Below are 10,960 nucleotides of genomic sequence, written 5' to 3'. Positions count from 1 at the left end.
ACCTCCGCGACACCAGGCACCTGCCGAGGGCGGAGGAGGTCGAGGCGCGTCTCCCGCAAGGCGAGCGAGAGCCACGGTCCAAGGGTTCGGATCGGGTGGTCTTCCGGCCGCACTTCAAGCGTGGGTTCGGGCAGCCCGCGAGCGGCTTCTTCCGCTAGTTTCTGGAGTTCTTTGGGCTCCAGCCCCATCATCTTGGCGTCGGCGCGATCATGCAGCTGTCTGGCTTCGTCACCCTCTACGAGGGGTACCTGGGGGTCGAGCCTTCGATCGACCTCTGGGTGCGCTTCTTCTCTCTGAAGCAGCAGGGGTCGAAGGCCGGAGAGATGTCCGAGTGCGGGGTGGCCGTCAACACCAAGCAGTCGGGCGCCGACTGCCCGAAGGTGCCGCTAGAGGATTCTACCAAGAAATGGCAGAATTCCTTTTTCTACGTTCGCAGTCTTGACGAGGACCGCATCAACCTCCCACCGTTCATCAACTCGTCGCAAAAGGTGTGATGAAGGACGTCTTTGGGGCGTCGGTCGGGTCCAGCTTGATCTGATGATAGCCGGAGTAAGCATCCAGGTAGGACAGGAGCTTGCACCGGCGGCGGAGTCGATGACTTGGTCGATCCGCAGGAGGGCGAACGGGTCTTTGGGACAGGCCTTGTTTAGGCTGGTTTAATCAATACACATGCGCCAGGTCTTGTTCTTCGTCAGGACGAGGACTGGGTTGGCCAGCCACTCGGGGTGAAATACTTCCATGATGAAGCCGGCCGCCAAGAGCTTGGTGACCTCTTCACTGTTGGTCCTTCTCTTCTCTTTGGAAAAGCATCGCAGGGGTTAACGGACAGGCTTGGCGTCCTTGCGGACGTGGATTTTGTGCTTGGCGTACTTCCTCGGGATACCCGGCATGTCCTTGGGGGTCCATGAAAAAATATCCCGATTCTCACGGAGGAAGTCGATGCGCTCGCCTTCCTATTTGCTGTCGAGGCGGGTACCCACAACAGTGTACTTGCTGCAGCTGGGATCCTCCGGGTTCAGCTTTACCTTCTTGGTCTCTTTGGAGGGCTTGAACGCGGCCTCATCGGCCGGCTCCTCGGTCGGGATTTGGGTGGCCGATGCCTCCTGGGCGAAGGCGCCGATCCGGTCGAGTTGGCGCCGCTCCTCGGCTACGACCAGCGACTCGGCTAGCTTGGTGCCATCTCGGGTGCAACCCAGGGACTTGCGGTAGTCGCCTATGATGGTGACGAGGCCCTTTGGACCCAGCATCTTCATCTTCAGGTAGGCGTAGTGGGGGACAACCATGAACTTGGCGAGCGCGGGCCTACCCAGCAGCACATGGTACGCGCTGGACAGGTCCACCACCTCGAACCAGATCGGCTCGCGTCGGAAGTGGCTGCTGTCGCCGAACAGGACGTCGAGCCGGATCCGGCCGATCAGGGAGCAGGAGAGGCCGGGAAAGATGCCGTGGAAGATCGTCCGGGTCGGTTCCAGGTCCTTGGCCACGGGGCCGAGCTTGGTCATGGTATCACGGTAGAGAATGTTGATGCTGTTGCATCCGTCGACAAGAACCCGGGAGAACTTGCATGTGCGTCGGGGCGCGACGATGGTGGGGTCGAGTACGAGAGCGTAACCACCCAGGTTCGGCATGACGACCGGGTGGTCTTCCCGGGTCCAGGTGACCGAGCGCTCCGACCAATACATGTACTCCGTCTTGGCTGGGACGACGGTGCTCACCTCCTGCCGAAGGAGCGCTCACTGCGCTTGTCTTCGCCGACGCTGGTGAAGACGACGTAGGTCGCATTCTGGGCCGGGTAGGGGTCGTCGCATATTGCGCAGGCGGCCAGAGGCGATGGCGGAGGCAGAGGCGGCTGCCCTGCTCCCGGAGCCGGAGCCGGAGGTGGCGGGATGTTGCCCCTGGTGATGCGCTTGGTGATGGCGCACTGTTGAAGCCTGTGCGTAGACGGCCTCGCGCCGCTGTGGTGCTTGCAGGGAGCGTCGAGCATCTCCTCGAAACTCTTGGCGGGCTGCCATGCCATTTTGCCGGTGTTCCGGCGTTTGGCGGCCGGGTCGGCCGCGGGCGCCTGCTCGACGGCCGCGACGAGTCCGTTGTCGTAGCGCTGAGCCAGTTGATCGGCTTTGCGCTTGTTGTTCTGCTGGTTGTGCTGCTGCCGGCTTCCCTCACCGGCTAGCCTCGGAGGCGGCACCGGCTTTGCCTTGCCGGCTTCGTCTAGTGCCACCTGGATCTTCATGGCGGAGTCGGTGTTGGCGTACTTGTCCGCCGTTACCATGAGCACAGCCATAGTGGCCGGCTCGGAGCGCAAGAGCTTGTGTTTGAGGAGGGTGCCGTCTCGGCACCTGTTGATGAAGTATTGGATGGCTTGAAGTTCATGGACACCCTTGCAGCTGTTCCGGAGCTCGGTCTAGCGTACGAGGTACTCTCAGCCGGTTTCCGCCGGTCCCTACACGCACATGGCGAGCTGACTGGGGTGGCCGGGTCGCTTGTAGGTGCCAGTGAAGTTGTACATGAAAGCCTTCTCAAAGTCGACCCACGTGTTGATGCTGCCGGCCGGCAGACTGTTCAACCAGGTGCGGGCCGACCCTGGAGCATGAGAGGCGCGTAGCACACGGCGAGGTGGTGGTTGCCGCCGGCGATGCCGATGGCGGTGGTGTAGTCAGTGAGCCAGTCCTCCGGCTTCACAGTGCCATTGTATTTGGGGGTGTCGCGGGGGAGCGTAAACCCTTCGGTGAAGGGCTTGCCCCAGATGCGTGGCCTGAAGCACGCCGGTCCGACGGGGCCGGTCTCCTCCAACTCCTGGGAGAGGGCGAGTCGGTCGAGGCGGTGACGAGCGTCGGTGTTGTCGATGCCGCGTAGGCCCAGCCGGTCGGTGACCGCGCCGCAGGGGGATGGGTAGCCTGCAGCCGGACGTCGGCCGGGTTGGAGCAGGGGATTGAGGCGGCGCTGGGCCTCGAAGGCCGGCTCGTCCGTCAAGCCGTCAGCGGCCGTCAGGGCGGGTTTGCGCCGGGTCCGGGTGGGGCAAGAGTGCGCCTCACCGGGTGGCGAAGACGCCGTGTGCTGGAAATCGCCGGGTCCTGTGACACGAGCGGAGCCGGATCCGGCCGGCTTGTTGAGTTGGTTGAGGCGGTCCTGCTGTGCGTTAGCCGCAGCGAGGAGGTCGTTCACCCTCTTGAGGTGATCCTATAGTTCTTCGCCTGCGAGCTGATCCATGTCGGCCGCGGCCGCCTGGGCGGCATGCATGTTCTTTGCGGGAGTCTCGTAGACGGGAGGGAGGGCGCCGAAAGCGCGCCCGATCACGCCACCTCGGGCTCGCACATTGGCGACCTGGCTTGGCTCGGGGGCAGCAGGCGTGAAGTCGTAGGCGGCGTTGCGCTCCAGCTGGGCGGAGTCTAGGCGACGCTGCATGGCGGCGAGTATCTCGGTGAGGTCTAGTAAGCGCTGGCGATCATTGTTGAGGCGACTCTGGACCTCGACGATGTTGGAGGCGTCGATGTCGGTGCCGAGGGGAACACGGGGGCTCCGTATCGTGGCGCGCAGCGGGTTGGAAAGCCGGCCCTATCCACAGCGGCCTTAGCTTCGGCGGCCTTCCTTGCCGTGCTCGATGATGAGGAGGCGTCGATGTTGGTGACGAAAACCTCCACGAGAGGTCCATCACGCCGATGGGAGCACCGTCGTTGATGGAGAGCGGGGAGTCGGAAAAGCTAAGTACCTCGCGGGGGTACTCGTCGTCCGTAGGCGCGTCAGAGGTGCGTAGCGTGGTGCAGGAGGCGGCGAGCGGGTCGATGACATCATCTTCTAGCGTGACGGGCTCGTCGGAGTCGGAGAAGATCCCCATCTGAAGCATGCTCCCGGCGAGGACCTCAAGCTGCCCCACGATGGGTGCCAACTGTCGTAGTGGGCGCACGGCAGATGCCAAGGGATGGCTAAAGATAGGAGGAGGCTCGAGGGCACTGGTGGGCTCCAGAGGCGAGGTCGGCATGAGCGAGTGAGGGACGCAAGACATACCTAGGTTCGGGGCTCTCCGGAGGGATAACACCCCTAGTCCTGCCGAGTGTGGTTTATATGTAACAGTACAAAGCTGCTCCTAGAGCTGTAGGGAGGAAGAAGGAGGTCCGGCCAAGGCTTAGGCTGCTCCTTCTCCTCGGGTCTCGATTGCTAGGCGTGTGTGATCGACTGTGTGAATGAAGTGGGATGCCCGTATGCATGGGGGCTCCTGGGGGTTTTATAGGTCAACCCCCCAGGGGTACAAGTGTAATGTTACAAGGCCGTAGGGCCGGGTTTTCAGCGTCCGGGAACCCGGTGCTGGGACCCGCCGGGTACCAGGGCTTGCCGGGTTCTTCGGACGCGGGCCCCATGCGCCTAGGGGGCACTGTGTGCCGTCTTGTCGATCGTTAGGGCGTGGCCGGGTTGAGTCAGCTATAGTGGCGCTCCGTCAGGTCGCCGCTTGTTGGCGTTATAGGTCACGCCGGGGCACTGTTGCCATGCCAGACCTAGTCTGTGGGTAGGCGTAGGGCACTGTAGACACGCCGGCCCTAGTCAGCGGGTAGGTGGAGGGCACTGTTGCCTCGTCCGGCTGACCAGAGGCATGGGCGGGTACTGTGGCTTTGATCATTAGCTGGCGGATACTCGTCCCATCGTATGGATAGGATGGGACGGCCGCTGACCCTTGGTCGGGTTTGGAGAACACGCCAAGGGCGGTGCTGGCTTGCTGGAGAAGTCTCGAGCTTGGTTATTGGGGCCGAGTTGAAGAGTCTGGCTGGGTCGGCCTGCTTGGCTAGGTCGAGCGACCTGGCTGAGTCAAGCAACTCGGCCAAGGTCGGGCCGGGTTGAGGGGCGATGCAGGCCCTGTTGTTTTTGAAAACGATCTGGGTTCCGTTGCCTGCCTGGGGTTCATCCCCCCGACACCAAGTTCTATAATCAAAAATTCCCACTAGCATATGAAAGTGATATCATAGGAGACTCTCTATCATGAAGATCATGGTGCTACTCTGAAGCACAAGTGTGGCAAAAAGGATAGGAACATTGTCCCTTCTCACTTTTTCTCTCATTTCCCCTTTTCTTTTCTTTCTCATCTTTTTTTAGGCCTTCTCTTTTTTTATTTGGCATTTCTCTTTTTTCCTCACATGGGACAATGCTCTAATAATGAATATCATCACACTTTTAATTACTTACCACTCAAAGATTACAACTCGATACTAGAACAAAAATATGACTATGTGAATGCCTCCGGCGGTGTACCGAGATGTGCAATGAGTCAAAGAGCGACATGTATAAAAAATGATGAACGGTGGCTTTGCCACAAATACGATGTCAACTACATGATCATGCAAAGCAATATGACAATGATGGAACGTGTCATAATAAACAGAATGGTGGAAATTTGCATGGAAATATATCTCAGAATGGCTATGGAAATGCCATAATATGTAGGTATGGTGGCTGTTTTGAGGAAGCATATGTGGCGGAAAGGTGAGAGTGTGTATAATCCATGGACTCAACATTAGTCATAAAGAACTCACATACTTATTGCAAAAATCTATTAGTCATCGAAACAAAGTACTACGCACATGCTCCTAGGGGGATAGATTGGTAGGAAAAGACCATCGCTCCTCCTCGACCGCCAATCATAAGGAAGACAATCAAAAAATATCTCATGCTCCAACTTCGTTACATAACGGTTCACCATATGTGCATGCTACGGGACTCACAAACCTTAACACAAGTATTTATCAAATTCACAACTACTCACTAGCATGACTATATCACCATATTCATATCTCAAAACAATCATAAGGAATCAAACTTCCCATAGTATTCAATGCATTCTATATGAAAGTTTTTATTATATCCCTTTTGGATGCCTATCATATTAGGACTAATTTTATAATCAAAGCAAATTGCCATGCTGTTCTAAAGGCTCTCAAAATAGTATAAGTGAGGTATGAGAGTTCATCAATTTCTATAAAATAAAACCACCACCGTGCTCTAAAAAGATATAAGTGAAGCACTAGAGCAATTTTGCCTAGCTCAAAAAATAAATCAGTGAAGCACATAGAGCATTCTAATAAATCATGATTCATGCATGTCTCTCCCAAAAGGTGTGTACGGCAAGGATGATTGTGGAAAACTAAAAATCAAAGACTCAAATAATACAAGACGCTCCAAGCATAACACATATCATGTGGTGAATAAAAATATAGCCTCAAGTAAAGTTATCGATAGACAAAGACGGAAGAGGGGATGCCTTCCCGGGGCATCCCCAAGCTTAGGCCCTTTGGCCTCCTTGAATATTACCTTGGGGGTGCCTTGGGCATACCCAAGCTTAGGCTCTTGCCACTCCTTATTCCGTAGTCCATCAAATCCTTACCCAAAACTTGAAAACTTCACAACCCAAAACTTCAGCAGAAACTATCATAAGCTCCGTTAGTATAAGAAAATAAATCACTACTTTGGTACTGTTGTGAACTCATTCTTTACTTATATTGGTGTAATGTCTACTGTATTCCAACTTTTCCATTGTTCATACCCCCGATACTAGCCATAGATTCATTAAAATAAGCAAACAACACGCGAAAAATAGAATATGTCAAAAACAGAACAGTCTATAGCAATCTGGAAATTTAGAATACTTATGTAACTCCAAAAATCCTTAGAAACTAGGAAGTCCTAGAAATTTTTTTATAAATCCTCTGCAAAAGAATCAGTACTTTGTCGTGCTTCTGTTAAAAATGAAAACTAATCTCATGGGTGCAAAAGTTTATGTTTTTCAGCAGGATCAAATCAACTATCACCGTAAGCTATCCCAAAGGTCTTACTTGGCACAAACACTAACTCAAACATAAAACCACATCTAAACAGAGGCTAGATGAATTATTTATTTGCAAAACAGAACCTAAAAAGCAAAAACAAAAATAAAATTGGGTTGCCTCCCAACAAGCGCTATTGTTTAATGCCCTTAGCTAGGCATTGATAATTTTAATGATGCTCACACGAAAGACAAGAATTGAAGCGCAAAGAGAGAATCATAAAACATGTGACAAATAAGTTTAAGTCTAACATGCTTCATATGCATAGGGATTTTATAAGCAAACAAATTATCAAGATAAGAAAAAACTACCATATGCAAGGACGAAGAAAGAAACAATAGCAATCTCAACATAACGAGAGATAATTCTACAACATAAAAATTTCTACAACCATATTTTCCTCTCTCATAATAATTAGAGGTTGTATCATAAGAAAATTCAACAAAATAGCTATCACATAACATATTCTCAACACGATCCGCATGCATGCGAAGTTGACACTCTTCCAAAATAGTGGGATTAACATTAACTAAAGTCATGACCTCTCCAAACCCACTTTTATCAAAAATTTCATAAGATTGAACATTCTCCAAATATGTGGGATCTAAAGCTGACACTCTTCCAAACCCACTTTCAATATTATTTCAAACACTATTATCAATCTCATATTCATCATGGGGCTTAAATAAAATTTCAAGATCATAAGAAGAATCACCCCAATCATGATCATTACAACAAGTAGTGGACATAGCAAAAATAGCATCCCCAAGCTTAGGGTTTTGCATATCATTAGCACAATTGACATCAATAAAATTTATAGTAAAACCATTGCAATCATGGTTTTTATTCAGGGAGCTATCGTGAATCACTTCATAAATTTCTTCATCACAATTTCCAGATTCATGAATTTCAAGCAAAACCTCATAAATATAATCTAGTGCACTCAAATCACTAGCAATTGGTTCATCATAATTGGATCTTTTAAAAATATTAGCAAGTGGATGAGGATACATATCAATAGCTTCTTAGCAAGCAAAGATGCAAGGAAATAGAAGGTACATGGCAACACAAGCAAACATAAGATTGGACAAGAGAAAGGGCGAATAAAAGGGAAAATCTTTTCGAAAATCGTTTCAACAGTGGGGGAGAGGAAAACGAAAGGCGAATGGCGAATAATGTAATGCGAGGGATGAGAGTTTATGATGGGTACGTGGTATGTCTCAGCTTGGTGTAGATCTCCCCGGCAACGGCACCAGAAATTCTTCCTGCTACCTCTTGAGCTTGCGTTGGTTTTTCCCTCGAAGAGGAAAGGGTGATGCAGCAAAGTAGAGTAAGCATTTCCCTCAGTTTTGAGAACCAATGTATCAATCCAGTAGGAGACAATGTGACAAGCCATCGAATACCTGCACAAACAAACACCAACTTGCACGCAACGTGATAAAGGGGTTGTCAGTCCCTTCACAGTTATTTGCAAAGTGAGATCTAATAGAGATGGATAAATAGTAAAGTAATATTTTTGGTTTATGGAACAGAAAGTAAAAGATAGCAACGAAATTAAATAGGAAACTAAAATTATAGATCGAAAACTTATATGATGGAAAATAGACCCGGGGGCCATAGGTTTCACTAGAGGCTTCTCTCAAGATAGAAATTATTACGGTGGGTGAACAAATAACTGTCGAGCAAATGATAGAAAAGCGCAAAGTTATGACGATATCTAAGGAAATGATCATGAATATAGGCATCACGTCCGTGTCAAATAGATCGAAACGATTTTGCATCTACTACTATTACTCCACACAACGACCGACTCCTGCCTGCATCTAGAGTATTAAGTTCATAAGAACAGAGTAACGCATTAAGTAAGATGACATGATGTAGTGGGATTAACTCAAGCAATATGATGAAAACCCCATCTTGTTATCCTCGATGGAAACAAAACAATATGTGCCTTGCTGCCCCTACTGTCACTGGGAAAGGACACCGCAAGATTTAACCCAAAGCTAAGCACTTCTCCCATTGCAAGAAAAACCAATCTAGTTGGCCAAACCAAATCGATAGTTCTAAGAGACTTGGAAAGATATAAAATCATTCATGCATATAAGAATTCAGAGGAGATTCAAATAATATTCATAGATAAGCTGATCATAAATCCACAATTCATTGGATCTCGGCAAACACACCGCAAAAGAGTATTACATCAAATAGATCTCCAAGAACATCGAGGAGAACTTTGTATTGAGGATCAAAGAGAGAGAAGAAGCCATCTAGCTACTAGCTATGGACCCATAGGTCTGTGGTAAACTACTCACGCATCATCGGAGAGGCAATGGTGTTGATGTATAAGCCCTCCGTGATCGAATCCCCCTCCGGCAAGATGCCAGAAAAGGTCCTTAGATGGGATCTCACGGGTACAGAAGGTTGTGGCGGTTGAAAAGTAGTTTTGTGGCTCCCTTGGAATTTTTCGGGGTATATGAGAATATATAGGAGGAAGATCTAGGTCAGGGGGTCACCAAGGGGCCCACAAGGTCGGGGGCGCAACTTACCCCCCTGGGCACGCCCTCCACCCTTGTTGCCTCCTCGTGGCTCTTATGACTTGCACTCCAAGTCTCCTGGGTGTCTTATGGTCCAAGAAAAATCATTGCAAAAGTTTTATTCTCTTTGGACTCCGTTTGGTATTCCTTTTCCGTGAAACTCTAAAACAAGGAAAAAAACAGAAACTGGCACTGGGCTCTAGGTTAATAGGTTAGTCCCAAAAATCATATAAAATAGCATATTAATGCATATAAAACATCCAAAACAGATAATATAATAGCATGGAATAATCAAAAATTATAGATACGTTGGAGACGTATCACCCCCCCGGCAACTATATGGGCCTAATGGGCCAAGAGGGGGACAGACCAGCCCCTAATTAAGGGGCTGGTGCGCCCCCCATGTAGGCCGAAATAGGAGGAGAAGGAAAGAGGGGAAGAAAGAAGGAAAGGGGAGGATTCGGCCTCCCCCTTCCTTTCCTCCCCCCTCTCTTTCCTTTCCCCTACGATGAATAAGGAAAGGGAGGCCGAATTGGGGAGGAACCCCAAGTAGGATTCGGCCTACATGGGGCGCCCCCCTTGGTTGCGCCCTCTCCCTCCCACCTATATATATGAGGGGGGCAGGCGCCTAGAACACACAACAACATCTGTTAGCCGTGTGCGGCGCCTCCCTCCATAGATTGCACCTCTGGTCATATCTTCGTAGTGCTTACGCAAAGCCCTACGCGGATCACTTCACCATCACCGTCACCACGCCGTCGTGCCGACGGAACTCTCCCTCGACACTTTGCTGGATCAAGAGTTCAAGGGACGTCATCGAGCTGAACGTGTGCAGAACTCGGAGGTGCCATACGTTCGGTGCTTGATCGGTCGGGACGAGAAGAAGTTCGACTACATCAACCGCGTTGTCAAACGCTTACGCTTTCGGTCTACGAGGGTACGTAGACACACTCTCCCCCTCTCGTTGCTATGCATCTCCTAGATAGATCTTGCATGAGTGTAGGATTTTTTTTGAAATTGCATGCTATGTTCCCCAACAGTGGCATCCGAGCCAGGTCCATGCGTCGATGGTATGCACGAGTAGAACACAAAGTGTTGTGGGCGGTGATCATAATACTGCTTACCACAAATGTCTTATTTTGATTCGGCGGTATTGTCGGATGGAGCGGCCTGGACCAACCTTACATGACCATGTTCATGAGACTAGTTCCACCGACAGACATGCAACTAGTTTTACATAAAGGTGGATGGCGGGTGTCTATTTCTCCAACTTTAGTTGAATCGAATTTGACTGCAGTCGGTCCTTGTTGAAGGTTAAAACAGCAAACTTGATAATCACCATTGTGGTTTTGATGTGTAGGTAAGAACGCTTCTTGCTAGAAGCCCGTAGCAGCCATGTAAAACTTTCAACAACAAACTAGAGGACGTCTAACTTGTTTTCGCAGGGCATGTTGTGATGTGATCTGGTCAAGACATGATGTGCTATATGTTATTGTATGAGCTGATCATGTTTTGTAAAAGTCACTAGCAACCGGCAGGAGCCTTATGGTTGTCTCTTTATTGTATTAAATGCAAACGCCATGTAATTGCTTTACTTTATCACTATGTGTCAGTGATAGTTGT

General features: G+C 50.2%; 1 protein-coding gene across 1 annotated transcript; it reads right to left on the bottom strand.

Annotated features, from left to right (window-relative positions):
- Window positions 1–953: 953 nt before the first annotated feature.
- Window positions 954–1,628, bottom strand: LOC147979285 (uncharacterized). The gene has a single exon (XM_087515132.1). It carries the CDS (start codon window positions 1,626–1,628, stop codon window positions 954–956), a length of 675 nt encoding a protein of 224 aa, XP_087371258.1.
- Between the last annotated feature and the right edge of the window lie 9,332 nt (window positions 1,629–10,960).

This window comes from Triticum urartu, chromosome 3A, assembly GCF_056163025.1.
Source record: "Triticum urartu cultivar PI428250 chromosome 3A, HENAU_Tu73, whole genome shotgun sequence".
NCBI lineage: Eukaryota > Viridiplantae > Streptophyta > Magnoliopsida > Poales > Poaceae > Triticum > Triticum urartu.
Note: the sequence above shows the minus strand (reverse complement) of the source record. Positions and strands in the feature narration are given on the sequence as shown.

Coding starts and splice junctions, on each gene's coding strand:
- LOC147979285 (XM_087515132.1), bottom strand. CDS start 1,628: ATGCCGAACCTGGGTGGTTACGCTCTCGTACTCGACCCCACCATCGTC.